Source organism: Oreochromis aureus, linkage group 2 (genome assembly GCF_013358895.1).
Source record: "Oreochromis aureus strain Israel breed Guangdong linkage group 2, ZZ_aureus, whole genome shotgun sequence".
Lineage (NCBI taxonomy): Eukaryota > Metazoa > Chordata > Actinopteri > Cichliformes > Cichlidae > Oreochromis > Oreochromis aureus.
The window spans coordinates 13,957,912-13,975,052 of record NC_052943.1 but is presented as its reverse complement, the minus strand read 5'-3'; the positions used below and the strand labels follow the sequence as shown (position 1 = coordinate 13,975,052).

The 17,141-nt window shown below is 39.0% G+C and overlaps 1 protein-coding gene across 2 annotated transcripts in view; it reads right to left on the bottom strand.

Moving 5' to 3' along the window:
- Positions 1-3,404: 3,404 nt before the first annotated feature.
- The window catches only part of LOC116318477 (neuronal acetylcholine receptor subunit alpha-3-like), a 32,770-nt gene continuing 19,033 nt past the window's right edge, over positions 3,405-17,141 (bottom strand). For both annotated transcript variants that reach the window (XM_031737519.2, XM_039618851.1), the window contains exons 2-7: positions 13,305-13,444; positions 13,157-13,201; positions 12,952-13,061; positions 12,451-12,658; positions 9,651-10,661; positions 3,405-4,418 (exon numbers count right to left, since the gene is read on the bottom strand). In XM_031737519.2, coding sequence (XP_031593379.1) covers positions 4,293-4,418; positions 9,651-10,661; positions 12,451-12,658; positions 12,952-13,061; positions 13,157-13,183 — 1,482 coding nt within the window. In that variant the 5' untranslated portion in view covers positions 13,184-13,201; positions 13,305-13,444 and the 3' untranslated portion in view covers positions 3,405-4,292. The remainder of the gene's footprint in view (positions 4,419-9,650; positions 10,662-12,450; positions 12,659-12,951; positions 13,062-13,156; positions 13,202-13,304; positions 13,445-17,141) is intronic.

Genomic DNA, 17,141 nt, shown 5'->3' with positions numbered 1-17,141 from the left:
GGATTTGAAATCAAACAGTCAAAACGTGACTGAGGGCAGACTTTCAACTTTAATTAAAGGGGTTTTACAAAAATATTGTATTAACTATTTAAGAATTTCAGCTATTTTCTCCAATTTCAGGGTATTAAAATTAACTGAACAAACTGATATAATTTCAATATAAGAAAAGTTGGGTTTTTTGTTTTCGGGGGGGTTCCTTCAGGGCAGGTGGTTCATGGTGGTGCAGTTCTGTGTTGCCTCACCACAAGAAGGTCCTGGGTTCGAATCCACCATCTTTCTGTTTGGAGTGTGTCTGTTCTGGTGTGTAACTGGTGATTCTAAATTGCCTGTAAGTGCGAATGTCTGTCTGTGTTAGCCCTGTGACAATCTGGTAACCTGTCAAAGGTGCACTCTGCCTCTTGTCCTATGCCAAAAGTCCAGCAGCTGGTCTCCTCTGTTCCCAAAGATTTATGGACTGTTGTTAAAAGAAGAGGGGATTCTGCACAGTGGTAAACATGTCCGTGTCCCAACATTTTCTCAGTTCAAACATTTGACATGTTTTCTTTATTCTGTTGAGACTAAAATGTAGATTTGCAAATGCTTGGAACGTTTTTAAAATTTACATTTAATGCAGCATCTTTTTAGGAATCGGGTCTGTAAATGCCTCGGCACTCAGTGGTGAACGATTCAGATTGTTTCTTGATTTATCAAAGTATTGTATGCGTTTCTCTGTGATGTTTGCTCACAAGCCAAAAACAACCTTGAAGCATTTTTTGCTGTCGCTGTTCCACCAAAATGTTCTTTCTTTATTCCAAGACAATGTTTCTTCATCCGTCTGCAAATATTCATCAAAGAGTAAAATTAGAAGCCTGCTCTTTGCCGAGTGTGTGTTTGGTGTAAGGCTGTTGCAGCATTCTACTTCAAGAAGCAGCCATTTGTGTGTGCGAGAGAACCCTGTATGTGTGTGTGCGTCTGTGCGTGGGTTCAGAAGGCTCCCATTGGAATGAATTATTTAGCGGAGAGTCTCCTTTACTTATCCATGGTTGACTGGCCACAGGCATGTACCGTTCTGCTCCCAACTACACAAGAGGCTACCCTAATTCACCATCCACCCTTCTGCAGTATGCCCCTGTCTCACCCTACAACCCCGCCCCAGTTCTCCCAAGCATGCTCAAGTGGTCCTCTGCAGATGTCCCTTTTTCGCTCCCTGCAACTTAGCGGGCAGAATCCCTGTAAGTAGTGGACAAGGCAAACATGGAAAGCTAGAGAAAGAGACAGAAGATGAGAAAAGATGAAGAGAAACTCATCTGGGGAAAAAATGTCAAGATCTTTTTTTATGGAAAACAAATGTGTGCTAAAACTATGATTTTATGATTTTTTTTAATTACTTTAGTCCTTAAACCTCAAACCTGAACCAAAAAACCCCCAAAAGCAATTCATCATCCTAGACTCCTCATATCCAGGAGTTGGATGCTAACAGTTGCGTCAACAGTGAAGAATCATGTAAAATATTCATCCATGTGGCCGGCTTAATAATGTATTATCCTTGAATTTACCACCCAGAGCTTTGCTGCACTCTGCTTTGGTCTCTGACTGCCACCAAGTCCCTTCTTGAAGTCCAATCATTCAAGAAAGATCCACAGTGCAGCTGCAAAATATCAAACTCACACCATTACAAATTCGGCTTTGAGTGGCTGCAGCTTTCTAGAAGCAGCCAATTTGTGAGTCTTTCTCAACATATTCTATAAGTGGCATCCAAATACATCAAAGGGAAACATCTTCGTCTAGTGGATAAAATTACAGATGAAGGTGTTGTGAGGACTCCTTATTCGTTCCCTATTAAATGCTGCAATAAGTTGGAGGAGAGGCTGTTAGGTAAATTGGATGCATACTGTCCAAATATAGCTAGAGTATTTGGTAGTTCTCAGGATGAGCTCTTCATTCTGTGGCACTAAAATGACCCTGTCTGGATGCAGACTGAGACTGATGGGATAGTATGTGTGTCCGCGATACGGCTGCTGCTCATCTTCATATTTATAGCCGGACTCCATGCACGCCATAATCTGTATGTAGGGAGACGCTTGCTACCGAGTGCTCATATGGACTCGCATTAACACTCACTCTGTCACTATCTCCACCCTCTCTGTCTCAGTGTGTGTTTCTCGCTCTCACTTCCTCAGGTGACATGTGTAATCTTCCCCGTCTCCTCTTGACACACACTCTTACCCAAACACTAATGTGTACAGGCTCAGTGTGTAGACACAAGTAGGGATTAAGTGTGAGCAGTAGATTGTTGGGAGCTGCAGTGTGGGCCAATTCAAAGCCATAATCACAAATGTGACTTGAGGGGAAAGGGCTGGATGGCGTGAACTTTTGCTTGTGTGTGTGTGTAGGCTTGTGAGAGCTGACAGGGACATTCAGTCTCACTTGTGACCTTTGAAAGAGGAAAGAAAAGAGCAGGGAAGTAAGAAAAGGCAAAGTTTGTACTTTTGCTTTAGCCTTTTTCCTGTCTTCTGCCTATGTGCATCAGTGTGTTAGATAACTCAAGTCCAGCCGATGACACATTGTCATCCTGATTGTACTTCAGGAACTTCCTGTCCTGATTTTGGCTTGAAATTGGTGGCACAATCAGAAAAGGTTAATTTTCTCAATTATTATCTCCATCTGCCGAGGTGGTTATATTGTTGGTAGTGTTTGCGTGCATGTTGTTCGGTCTGTTAAAATAACACCTCAAAAAGTTTTGAGTTGTAGAGTGGTTTGTTAACAATCCATTGTCTTCAAAATCAACTTAATGATGTATTGTCTTACAAGTGTGGTGTGTATAGTCAGGCTGAAGAAGTCACTTGGATCAGCTTTCTGAGATTTCCTTACCTGGATGATTGAGCATGCATCAAGACATTTTTTGACTTGGTATTTATTCCTAAACATGAAAAAGATTTTGACTAAATGAATGAAATGAATGTTGCACATGTACTATAGCCCCTTACACAAATAATAATGAAAATAATTATGCTAGAAAATTTATAGAGCTGGCCATGTTTTTGTATAACTTAAATTAAGGTTCCAAGTCTTCAGACTTCAGTCTTTAGACTTCACTGTAATCTGGTATTGCTGAATCTTATTATTGTCTTTTGTGTGACACTTGTATCTATTTATATCTCATATCCAGTGTATGTATTACTATTTATTAGTGGCAAGTTCATTTTTAGGATTCATACACAGACACACAAGTCCTATAACACACAAAAAGGCATTAACTTCTCAAGTAGGGTTTCAGCCTTTGGGATCTGTATTTCATTTCGACTGAATGACTCACCTTACAGATCAAGGACTGAAAGTACAAACTCCACACAGGAAATTTTTATTTATTTGTTAGAAAAGACTACAGCAATTTTTTTAATTTGTTATTCAATTTATTTCACGTCTTTTATAAGTTTAATCTACATTGTGCAAGTCAAAGCGTATCTATACATTGTAAATGTTTCACCGATTCTGTGAAATTTGGTGCATAATTAGACCTGAAAACCTACATCTTTAAAGGTGTATAGCCATAGTCAGTGTCATTATCCAAAGCCATGCATAAGACACTTATACAGTATTTTACAGATATTTACTGGGACAAATACAGATAACTTCTATTTGACAACAAGTAAACACAAGACTGCAATATTGTTTCTTAGCTTTAAAGGTCATATTGTGCACAGCTCTCAAAAATCTTTACAGTGACTAGTGAAAAGTCAATCATGCATTTCCCTTTGAAATTATTCAAACTTATACAGTACTTACAACATTCCCTTAAACAGTTACCTGAAAATTTTGCAATTTTTTTTTTATCACTGTAACATTGTTTAAGACTGTACAACAATCATAACAAAATTGACATTTTCACTTAAACACACAGAGTGGTTGAAATGCAGCCTCAACGAGAAACAGAGGATTACCATGAAAAGACAAGCAGCGATGGAAAAGAAAGAAAGAATGAAAGAAGAGCAGGGTTTTAAAAAAGAGGCTGTTAAAGTAAGACCAGACAGCATCAATTGCACATTGAAAAGCATAAGAAGGATGAGGAAATCTGGGTAAGTCGTGTGAGAAAACAGACAGCCGAGTGCTAGAAGGGATGGCTGATGATGGGAATCCCAGCGAAGAGCATGAGGCAGATAAAGGAGAAACAGAAAGCTGGAAAAGGAGGTCAACGGCATCTGGGAAAGACACGAAAGACCTGCAAAGGGAATAATTCTTGAAGTACTCGAAGTGGCGCAAAGAGACAGAAGTAGACAAAAATAAGAGAAAAAGTGAACACTTAGAGACGTGGTTCATTTAAAGAAACTGATGAGGGGATGAAGGAAGAGTCCCAGAGTTCCCAGCACACACACTGTCACAAACACCCACAGGAAAATCCTGTCAATGACCATGGCAACGTACTTCCAGTCATCTTCCACCTGAGGAGAGAAAACAAAGGAAATTTAAAGTAAAAAGAATAAAAATAACCAGAGCACATTGTCTTTCTTTCCTCTTCCAAATGTCTTCAAGCGACCTTTGCTTAATGGTAATTGTGAACTTTATGGCACAAACTGTTACATTCACTGTTTTTTGTGATCTAAATACACTGTGGTGCCAAACACATTTTGATTTTGCAAGAACAGCTATATAGAACCTTTATAGGCTCCTCTTGTTCATGTGAATCTTTTATCTCTTTATTTATTTTCTTATTCTTATTTGTGTAATTTCAGTTATTATATTAAATGCGGTATAGTATGACAATGTCTAAGGCAGGACAGGCAGAAAAAACACTAATTAATGAATAATCAGTGTACACGTTCTAGATTGTTAATCCCTTTCTCATGATGTCACGATGATAAATATCTGGATTGTTTCAAATGGGTGCTAGTTTGGATAAGTGAAGACTTATACCATGTAGGTTGAAGCTTTGTGAAGTAAAATCATTTGTCCTAACAGAAGCATTTGGAAAGCTGTACAGTGTTTTAAACTAGTCTATAAAGAATGAACCAAATCCAAATTTATGCAGAACTGCTAATACAAATTTTCAGTTTATCCGGTCAAATTCTTTCTCTGCATCTAAGGAGACAACTGTGGTTTCTAATTTGTTGATGGAGTAATAATCTATTATATTTATTAGTCTATGTGTATTATTCACTGATTGTCGACCCTCGATAAAGCCCGTTTGGTCCGAATATATTATGAATGGAGTTATTTTTTCTAATCTTCTGGCAAGGACTTTGTAAGGTCAACGTTTATAATTGAAATGGGGCAGTAGCTGGATGGGAATGCAGGATCCTTGCCTGGTTTAAGAAGGTAGACTAATGACAGTTCATGTTTAGAGACAGAGTCTGACCATTCTGAATTTCAGTGACCATTCTGAAAAACGTAGGTGCTTGTAGAGGCCAAAATTCTTTGTAAAACTCTGCTGAAAAACCATGTGGCCCTGGGGCTTTATTGTTTGGGAGATGCTGTAGGTCTTCATGGTGAATCCAGAGCCACAATCTCGTCGTCATTTAGTTTCAGTATATTTATATATTTAAGAAATTCTGCAATGTCAGCATCAGAGAGATTAAGCCGTGATGAGTGTAAAGCCTCATAAAAGTCTTTAAAAGATTTATTTATTTGTTGTGGATCATGAGTAATGTTCCCAGTGGAATCCTTTATAGAATAAATAGTTGTTACTTTCTTTATTTAGCTTTAACCAGTTTGCAAGGATTTTTTTTAATTTACTGAACTTTAGTATGAAGTTAACTGATAAACGCTATTTATGGCATTGTGGCTTCCTCACATCCTTTTTGTGTCTAATACATCTGCACAGTGCTAAATATAGTGTGAGTGTGGCCTGATCGGTCAGGTGTGGACAATAAGATCATGGATTCAGTGACCATAATGCCATTGTGTGTATATAGAAGGCCGTATGGCTATTCTGCATGCAAGAAAGATCCAAGCGTTGCTAAGTAAAGCTGGAGCAGCAGCAACAATCATATCAGGACCATCCAGAGTGTGAGGAAGGAATGCACAAAGCCCTCTATCTGTGACAAACAAGCAGCTTTACACTCCCTTTGCAGCCCTTTGTAAATGGCTTCCAAGCCATTTACCAAGCTAGGTAGAAATTCATCTATTATGCATAGATGAACCACATGTAGTAATGCTTGGTTATGTGTATGTGTGTGATTATTTATGTTCTGCATATATTTGGGGGGGAAATCTGTTCTAAAATCTATTAAAGGTCTAGAAAACAGACATTTTTATTTTTATCACTGATGTTTAAGACAGGGTATGATTAAGGGAGGTCATTTATGAGTTTGCGGTAAACTCTTTGGTGCCTCTCTTGCTGGGAGATGCTGTCTTTGACTGATTTTTGACTTTGTGTTTGCATCTCCCTCAATTTGCCAGAATGCAAAATATTAGTGAAAACTGTGTGTAGGTGGTCAGACTACAATAACTGATTCTTGGTTTGGTTGTCAATATTTGCTAAATTTTCCCCAAATGCACAAAATAGTTCATTTTTGGTAGAATTTTAGGTTACAGCTTAAAAACAGCATTATAATAGGGCAGTAATAATATTGAAATAAAGAAGTAATGACCACACAGTGTCATCTAAATACATGTAAGGTAATAACTACCACGGATTTTAGCTGACTTATATTAAACTCAAATGTATATAATGTGCCAATAACTATGTATAATAATGTGTATGCAGATTTATATCTGTGCACTTTGTTTAAAATCTGCAACGAGACTGAAATTAAATAGAAATGGCAAAAATAAAAATAAAATAAAAAGGCAATAAGGCAATAATGTTTAGCTTCGGACTGCACAGAAATTACCATTTCAGTGCTCACAGGTTAACATATTGTTACCAAAACATTACTAAATGATTTTGCCTAACAGACAATATTACATTTAATCCACATTACTCCTCTTTATTACCACATTACAAGCATTATAAAGTCTATTATTACCAATGTTAAAAAATATATAATATTAATTAACAACAAAAACGTGGTTGAGATATGCTACTACTTGGTTATTAACCTGAAATTATATGTAATTCAATTGTATATGTTTATTGTCTCTTTTCCTCTATATTAACACCTAACCCCACCTATTATCAAGCTATAACATGTAATGTAAATACGTATATAAATTCTAACAAGCGTACTACCTTCAGGTTTTGCGCCTTCTTTGCTGTTATTAATGTCTGGATATTTATTTTAAGTAGCATTTCAGGGTTGTGCTGGCATCAATTTAGCTTGAGTGCTGCACACAGCTACATAAAATTTTTTCAACATAGTAATGTAATCCCTGTAATCGTAGTAATGTGGTAAAATTATGTGATAAGATTGAATAGCATGGCAACACATTATTATAAAAATCGTTAACGCATAGTCCCTCAACTGAACATTGTTGTTATACCTGCTTGACCTTTTATTTACACTCCTGGCACAGAACAAAAAAAGCAATTAAGGCACCAAAGCCTGACATATTGGCCCTCATTTTACTAACAGCAGATATGTAAAAGTGTGTGACTACATTGAACGTACAAATGTTTCATGTATGAATTTTTAATACCATTGCCTTTTGGCCATTATTTCCAGTTTTACAAAACACTATTATTACTATTACTATTTAACCATCATCACTCCAGTGGAAACACTTTGGAAAGATGATGATGATGATGATGATGATGAGCCTTTATTTGTCAGTTGCAGGTCTTTTGCCCACAACAGATCTGCCTTTTCTTCCTTCCTCTTTGGACACAATTTCATAAACCCAACTGTAATTTTGGGTACACTTGTTTTTGCATAAGATAACAGCTTTTCCATGCACATATTAGTAAATGGTCTTTCTTTCATGAAACCAGGAGACTATATTTTCAACAATATATCACAACCACTTAAAAATTTCCCTGTTTGTCTTGCTTGTAGTGACTAATATAACCACAAGCTTCTAGCCTCAGGCACAGACAAGCAAAAGGCTTGTTTTTAGCTCTTCTTTAACTGGATTATTTTTAACTTCACACTTGTAGCCCAAACCAGTTTTATGTTGATGTCACTCAGATTTCACACAGCTCGCTCTCAGGCTTTTCCCATCTTTCCTTGCATATAGTGCAACGGTGTTTCTAAAAAAAGTTTGCACAGTATAAAATGTAAATAAAAACAGAATGCAATGATTTGCTAATCATTTAAATCCTACATTTAGCCGAAATAAGTACAAAGTACAATGGCCAAAAACTGATTTCAAAAGATTTCAAAGAGATTTTGATTTGACTGACCAGGGGCACAGAGGGAAACACTGCTTGTTTGTTTAATTTTTTTTTTCCTCTGGTTGAATTTGATCTATTTATGCAGTGAGTAAGTGTCTTACTGAGGAGTGGCTTTCAGTGTTCCTAAACCCATGTGGTGATTTCAATTTCAAAATCATGGGTGTTTTTTATGCAGTGCTGCCCAGGGGCCCAAAGATCAGTCATTACATTCAACATTGTTTTTCGGCCTTTGTTCCCTATGTTCAGAAATTTCTCCACATTTTCTCAGTCTTTTAATGACTTATGTACCATAGCTGACAGACTGTACAAACAATTTTGCATTTTATGTTGATAAAAGTCATTTCTAAACCTCTGAGTTCATAAAAGATAAACCTAATTCCCAGCTTTACTTCTGAAAGCAACTGAAAGGGTCTTTTTTTTTGTACTTTTTAATGATTTCAGTAACTTATATATATTTCACCAGCAGTTTTTTTGCTGCCAGCTGTTGTTTCTTGTCCCAATTCTGGCTGTTCTTGAAAAATGTTTCTGGCTTAAATGGAACCATATATTATTTAAAAATAAATTTTAAAAAATCATTTCTAATTTGTTCTAATACAAAAATAGGGTTTGAATGATTTTTAAATCACTGCATACTGTTTTTATTTAAATTTTACACATTGTCCAAACTTGCTAAGACGACTCTATAGCCTATACAGACAAAAGTAATGGACCACCTACACAGCACACCTACAGCAGCCACTCAGCCTTGGAAACCTACAATGAGAAGCTCTCGGCACACAGTTTTTGTGCTGATGTTAACATCAGTTATTGAATCAGCAGAGCCTTGGTGACTTTTACGCATTATAAACACATTTTTTGGGTGCTGGAGGAGATTGTCTACCAACTAGGAGGTCGGTGGATTGATCCCCAGCTCAGTATTTTGTCCACGTGTTCACATATTAACACATGGACCAACTGAACTGAGCTTCCCCTGATGCATCCATCGATATGTGCTGGACAAAAAGTGCTTAACTATAAATAAAAGCACTGTATTAATGTGTGCAATTTGCCGAATGCACTTTGAGTGCTCAAATTGAGTAGAAAGGCGATATTTAAGTACCGTCCATCCATTTGCACATTGTAAATGGATGGCGCTTCAGCACTTGGCAATCGTGCTCTGTATCTTAAGTTGGTCTTATCTTCATGGCTGAGTGTGGTTCTTAAATGCTTCTACTTTGCAAGACTGCCTCACAGTTGACTGAAGAATATCTAGGAGGAAATAAATTTCCCAAACTGCCTTGTTGAATGTTGGTATCCTATTACAGCACTACACTCAAAGAGAAGTGGCCCAGTACTTTGTCTATATAGTATAACTTGAAAAGCATATTGACATAAATAAAATTGTGTTTTCCACATTGCGTACCTCTTTGGCTTTGTTACGAGTCCTCATGTTCTCTGCGATGTACTTTACGCTCTCAATGGCCTGCTTGATTTCGGGAGACACCACAGAAAAGGCGACGACAGCGTTTACCGGCGATGAAGCATTGATGGGCCTCGGCGGCTTGGGCAGCTCTGACTCCTGGGGCCCCTGAGTCTGAGGTGGCTGTGGAGGAGGTGGTGGTGGTGGCACCATTGGCGGTGGGACAGGAGTCGGTACCTCTTTGCCTCTGTAGGGGAACCTTCTGTTCATGTCCCGTTTCATGTCACGATTCATCTCACCATACTCCACACAGTTCATCGAGCCACCAGCTGAGGACGTACCCCCTCCTCCTGCACCGCTTTCCAGCGGCGGACAGGCTACGCCCCCAGTTATGCCTCCAACACTTACACTTCCTGAGCTACTTGTTGCTCCTATACTGTTTTTTCTTTTCTTGCTTCCACCGCTGCTTCCTCCTCCTGTCCCTCCTGTAATTCTGGCAGGTGAGGAGCAGCCCTGGTCAATAGGACGCCTCATCAGCATTACTCTGGGCAGCACGCCAAGGAACACAGCCCTTACCCACTCGGGCATTGTGTGAGTCATAGGTGTGCGGTAGTGAACATTCAGCACAAAGACAGTGATGACAATGCTGAGTGTGACAAAAATCATGGTGAAGAGGAGATACTCGCCAATCAGGGGGATGACAAGAGATGTTGAAGGGATGGTTTCAGTGATGACCAGCAGGAACACAGTGAGGGAGAGAAGGACGGAGATACACAGGGTAACTTTCTCCCCGCAATCAGACGGGAGGTAAAAGACCAGCACTGTGAGGAAGGAGATGAGGAGGCAAGGGATGATGAGATTGATGGTGTAGAAGAGAGGCAGGCGGCGGATGTAGAAGGAGTAGGTGATGTCAGGGTAGATCTCTTCGCAGCAGTTATACTTGATGTCATGCTTGTATCCTGGAGCGTCAATAATCTCCCACTCTCCACTTTCCCAGAAATCTTTTAGGTTCACCTGGTGAAGTGCAAATGTGAAAGCTGTTTTTAGAAATAAAATTATTGTATCTTTAAGTTTAAAACAAGTTAATTTGAAGAGAACTGAATCAGTCTTTCTTATAAAAGTAGTCTATTTAAATACATTTGTCAATTTTCACATCGTAATAAGTTTTGCTCATTATCAGTCTTTCCTTTGACAATGACCAACCCAATCCATCACATTCTGAATTCCAGGTAAAAACACATTATAAAGTTTTTCTGAAAGAAAGACAACAAACACATGTTTACAATTTCCAATTGCCTCTCAACAGAAAAAAGTTAACTTTCTAATTCAGACTATCCAAAGTCTAAGCTGCAATGTACTGCCAAAAGCATTCGCTCATCTGCCGTCACATGCATAGAAATTTAGTAATATTCTTTTCTCATTGCATAGGGTTTAACATGATGTCAGGTGACCCTTTGCAGCTGTAACAGCTTCAACTCTTCAGAGAAGGCTTTCCACAAGGAAATCAAGTTTATGGGAATTTTTGACCATTCTTACAAAGAGGCCAAATGTTAGACAAGAAGGCCTGGCTCACAGTCTCTGCTCTAATTTATCCCAAAGGTGTTTTGTCAGGTCGAAGTCAAGACTCTTGGTACAATGTAGTGAGATGAGTAACATTCTCCTGGAAATCGCCAAATCCAGACTCGTCCATTGGATAGCCAGATGACCATTTCAGAGAACACATCTCCACTGCTCTAGAGTTCAGTGGTGGCGTGCTTTACACCACTGCATGCATTGCTTTGCATTGCGCTTGATGAAGTAAGGCTTGGATGCAGCTGCATGGCCAAATCCATTCTATGAAGCTCTCTACTTACTGTTCTTGAACTAATCCAGGGGTGGGCAATCTCAGTCCACGAGGGTCGGTGTCCCTGCAGAATGTGTCCTCGAACCAACACAGCTGATTTAAATGGCTAAATTAGCTCCTCAACATGTCCTGCAGTTCTCCAGAGGCTTGGTAACGAACTAATCATGTGATTCAGGTGTGTTGACCCAAGGTGAGATCTAAAACCTGCAGGGACACCGGCCCTCATGGACTGAGATTGCCCACCCCTGAACTAATCTGAAGGCCACATAATGTTTGGAGGCCCTTAGCTATTGACGCTACAGAAAGTTGGCAACCTCAGTGCATTATGCACCTCAGCATTGGCTGACCTCACGTTGTGTTTTTACATGGCCTACCACCTCATAGCTGAATGTCTGTCGTTTCCAGTCACTTCCATTGTGATATAATATAACAGCTGATTGTGGAATATTTAGTAGCGAGGATAGTTCACGACTGGACTTGATGCAAAGGTGGCAACTTATCATGGCACCACACTGGATTTCACTGAGCTCCTGAGAGCGACCCATTCTTTTACAAACGTTTGTAGAAGCAGTCTGCATGCCTGGGTGCGTAATTTAATATACCTGTGGCCATGGAAGTGATCAGAACACCTGAATTCAGTGATTTGGACGAATACTTTTGGCAGTATAGTGTAACATAGCAAGTTAGTGTTGCTTTGTTGTGCAACTGTCATCTCTTAGAATGAAAGTGCATTAAGGATACTTACCTAATGGACTGTATAAAGAGGAGGAAGGCAAACATAAAAAATGAAGCGATCTAAGCAAGTTGGAAGATATAAGCACTTACTACTGTGCAGTGCTAAATAATTCTTCTCAATAATGATGCATAAAAATGCTAAAAACAAATAAATAAATCCCCAAGAGATTTCTTAAGGATCTATGCAAGGATCTATTTCGTTTAACCCCAGATGGTCCTTCTCACCTTTGAGCCAATGAGCACCAGATCAATCTTGGCCTTGTCGTAGGTCCAGGAACCAAACTTCATGGAGCAGTTCTGGTAGTCAAAAGGGAAGTAGGTGATGTCCATGGGGCAGGAGGATTTAAAAATAGCTGGAGGGACCCAGGTGATTGTTCCATCAAATTTTAGCAGAGCCTTGGTCTTGTCTTCCACAAGAAAATCACCTACAGCACTGTGAGAGAAAAAGGCCAAAATACATATAATTAACAGATATGTTTGAAATAAGTAGTTGATTAGAGTTTTAACACCGCTAGGCAATGACAAGAGGGTACTGCTAGCAAGTGAAAGTAAATTGTGTTAGGGAAGTATAAAGGGTGTGCATATCTACTGTGTGTGGTTGCTTTTGATGTGAAAATGCATCTTCAGAAGCAAAAGAGAAAATAACAGAAAATAGCACAATGCAGACATCTAGATTTCTCAGATAATGAATAGACAACCTCTTAGCATCTACGCTCTAACACTTACTTGTTGTACAAAACTATGTCTGGCCGCCAAATCTTGTTGGACGGAACTCGTATGAACTCAATCCCATCAAACTCTGAGGGGGTCCATCTCAGTTTGTAGTCGTTCCACACCTGAAAGACGAGCAGGGATTAAAACAAAAAGATCTTAACAAAATCCACAAGTAACAAAAGAACAGATAAAAACACAGCTCGTGATTGTCACTCACATGTCTCAGCCACAGGTTGGTTTCCATTATTTGATTCACCTCATCCTGAAAAGATAAACAGGGAAATTTGACGTCAAAGATAGACAAGCCTTATTATTTATTGATTTTAATCAAACACCTATTTGTTATACTGATTTTACCCTCTTACCACTTTGACAAGCTGAGATATGGACACCTCAAACTCGACAGTAACCGGATCCGACACATTCTCTACTGGTCGGATGAACTGGTTGTACCTTCGGAATAACCTTCGGAATAATCTGTCCTCTGCCTTAGATGAAAAACAGCCTAAAAAAATAGGATGGAGATGTTAATAATGAAATGAAAAGATGATAAGTTATTACCAGGGAAATAAGGGGGAAACCTGTCGCTTCACATTTAGTGAGCTGAAATGTAGGCATTGTCCAGCGCTGCTAGCAAACTGAACTTGACTTCAATGTAACTAAAAGGTCATACACTCAGAAGGATTAACATTAATGTCTTCTAAAGCAAACACTATAGAAACATAAAAACGCCTGTGTCCTGAACGTGGTAATATCAAGGGTTTAATTCACCGGCGAGTGATAAAGTAAGAAAAACATAAAGTGTGAAGGAGAGAAAATGCAAACAATACATGTGAGCTTTCACAATAAATCCATATTACTCAGAATAGGTTCAACATTTCCTCACTTTCATTATATGGTTACTGCAGACAGACCAAACAACACATCCACCTACAGCTTTATTAAAGGACTGACTCCTGGAGGTATCTAGCCATGCGGATACATGTAAGGAAATATGTTTGCAGCAGTTTGCTAAAGCTAAGCATCACAAATCAACTTCCATTCACCTTCATTGTACTTCTGACAGTGATGAGCAAAAAAGGTAAATATATGCACCAGTCTTCACAGCACTGGGGCTTTCAGTTTGACTTTCAGTCATTTTTAAGCTGTTTATTCAATGACAGGAGAGAGGGCTACAAATGATCAAAGTGTGTTGGTTCAGTTGTATGTTTACATGGTGACATTAAAGCCTAAAAGCTTGAAGAAAATCTGCAAGCACAAGAGGCTTTAAGCAAAACAGAATGATGTGTCTTTGGCCAAAGTGTCTGCAGACGTGTAAGTGTGTCTAAGTCTGGACTGAAGGTCATACTGTGGAAAGCTGCCACTTGTAACGCCGGTGCTTGGGATGGCACATGCAGACCCACGCCTGTCCAAGCAGAAAATGTTGCCTCGCACGGGACAGCAGGCACTCACGCTACCAGCAAGCCCTCAGAAACACTCTTCTAGTGGCTTCAATGAGCTTCCTCACATCTATTCATAACCACAGAAATGCCTTCTTTAAAGTTTCTCCGTGCTTCCATCCCACACTTTTTTTCACCTGCTCTTTGTCATGTTTCTTTATCCCCTGCTACCCTTTTTTATCTTGGTTAACTAAACACAGGATGCCTGTGGTTGGCCTTCTATACCCTTAAATTTTGAACTCTTTAATTTTGTTCAGGCTGAAAACCCTTAAATAATAAATGCTTTAACCTCTGAGGCCAACCTCATGCATCACAGCATCCCAGTCATGAAATGCCGGACACAGTTTTCAGTCTGCTAAGAAACCATTAAACCTGCACTTAGTGAACTGCATTTTAGAGATGGGTCTGAATGTATTCAAGTAGGACCCATATACACGCAAAGAGCCATATTCCCCGAAATGTTTGTTTCCTTGACAACAACTAAATAAAACATCAAGCTTTAACGGGACGCTTTCTGTCTGAATCTGTTTCTGTTTCTCTACAAAACCACAGAAAACTGCTTTGGTTTCTTATTTTGATGCTTTTTTCATGTTTTTGGTCATCGGTGTGTTATTCGCGTCATGTTTTAAACCTATCCAACACTCCAAGCAGTCTGTTTTGCAAAATCAAGTTTATTTCTGGAGTTTCAGTGCTTGACCTTTATCAGACTTACTGCTGCTCCCTATTCTTTGAATTATTTGGCTTCCTTCTATCATAAGCAATTAAGTCATGGAGAACGAGCACCAACACTTGACAAATAAATGTATTTTTGGAAGTTAAGTCAAGTGCAGCAGGCAGTCTGTTAGCTATGTTGGACCGGGTTTCCCTTGACTGCAGACGTGTCTCAAAAAACAGGCAACTTAAATCAGCTCAATTCAAATCCATTTTATTTACATAGCACCAAGTCACCACAACAGTTGTGTCAAGGCGCTTTATATTGTAAGATAAAGACCCTGAAATAATACAGACAAAACAGAAAAAAACCCAACAATCATATGACCTCCTATGAGCAAAAGTGAGGTGCAACGGTGGGAAGGAAAAACTCCCTTTTAACAGGAAGAAGCCTCTGGCAGAACCAGCCTCGGGGAGGAGTGCAGATCTGACACAACTAGCTGTTCCAAAATTATGATAGCAGTATCCTAATATATGAAAGCATCAACCAGTGTACACTGTTATTATCAGCTGAATACAAACAGTAGTCGCCTCATAAAAAATTTAAATACACAGATTTTATCATTTTATTTTTAGCACGTTATCATATTGTTTCCCAAATATTACTAGACTATTACTAATTGGTTTAACCTCGTAAGCTTATGCTTGTTTCAACATGATTACTCTTAGTTTCTGCCCCGTTACCCAATAGCATAGATTTGAATTTGAATGATATGATAACACTTTTACCAACTTATTACCAAACTGTAACAGAAACTACTACCAGAAACGTGCGCCATCAAGCAAATGTATATTTCAGATATAAAGTGATATGAGGCTACTAAACTGGATAAACTGAACTGGCATGAGTTGAGTTCAGATGGAGCAGAAGCAGAATAAACCAGTGGTTTGCTCTGAAGCAAGCACTCCTCCATTTCCCAGGGTGCTTAGTTAATCATTATTATTTTCATATGGCTTGTATGTACTCACACCACACAATACCCAACACAGTCACCTTAAATAAAAATTGACTTTCAGTGAGGGCGTCACTTTAATATAGCACATTTCTGAGGAACCTGTGTGGCAGAACAAATATTTCATAATAACAACCCATACACTGAAGTCCTAAAGTTGCATTTATTACAACAGGGAGTACACTTAGATGAATATGGTTCAGACTTTTCAGTTTAGCATCAGTCCATTTTTTTATTTTTGGAGATTTTACAAAATCTACAGGAATAAATACATTTTCAGAGAATTTATTCCAAGTTAGTTTATTTGTGAGTCTAAAAGGTTAAAATCTAAATCAGTAAACACTTTTGAAGCCTTTTACTTTTTTTTTCCAACCTTAGATGGGAATTACAAATTTCCCTGGCAGGCTGAGCTTACGCGCTAAAATGATATTCTTTGCTTCCATCAAACTCAGGATCAGGATTACCTTTGCTCATAAAGCCAGTGTTACCAAAACAATCTAAGGCAGTAAAATGGAAGAAGACAACAGAAAACTGACGTGGTGGGGAGCAGTTATGTCAGCTGCAGGAGGAAGAGGTGGAGCTTGGCAATCAAGAGGCCAGTGCCAGGTGTGACCGGTTGGCACAGCTGTTACACACTTTGCTAATCAGTCTCTCCTGTTTGTGCAGTATAGCACACTTGGAGCAAAAACACACACTACAGCCAAGCCTGGCTGAAGATGGAGAAAGTATCCCTGAGTCAAGATTGTTGGGGTGCTTTTCTACTCTAGGCGAATCACAGCAGAGTCCCCTTTTAAGCGTGTGTGTTAAAACGGGGGGAAAACTAAAAAGAGCCTGTTAACATGGCCACAGCTGATTTTATTCCACAGTAGTGTGGTTGATTTTTGTTCTTAAGATCTTGCTCCCCTGCTAAGTGGGTAAGAAGCTGAAAATTATGTAGTGACTTCAAAACTGCACTGAAGTTTTCTGAGGTCAGTGGCAGAGGCGATCTAAGTCTTAAAGCTTAATGAAAAGAACTTTCTCTGGGGACACTTGTGTAATTTCTGCTCTCTGTACCTGCCTTAAAAACTGCCCACTGCTCCCTAATTCGTTGCACTCTCAG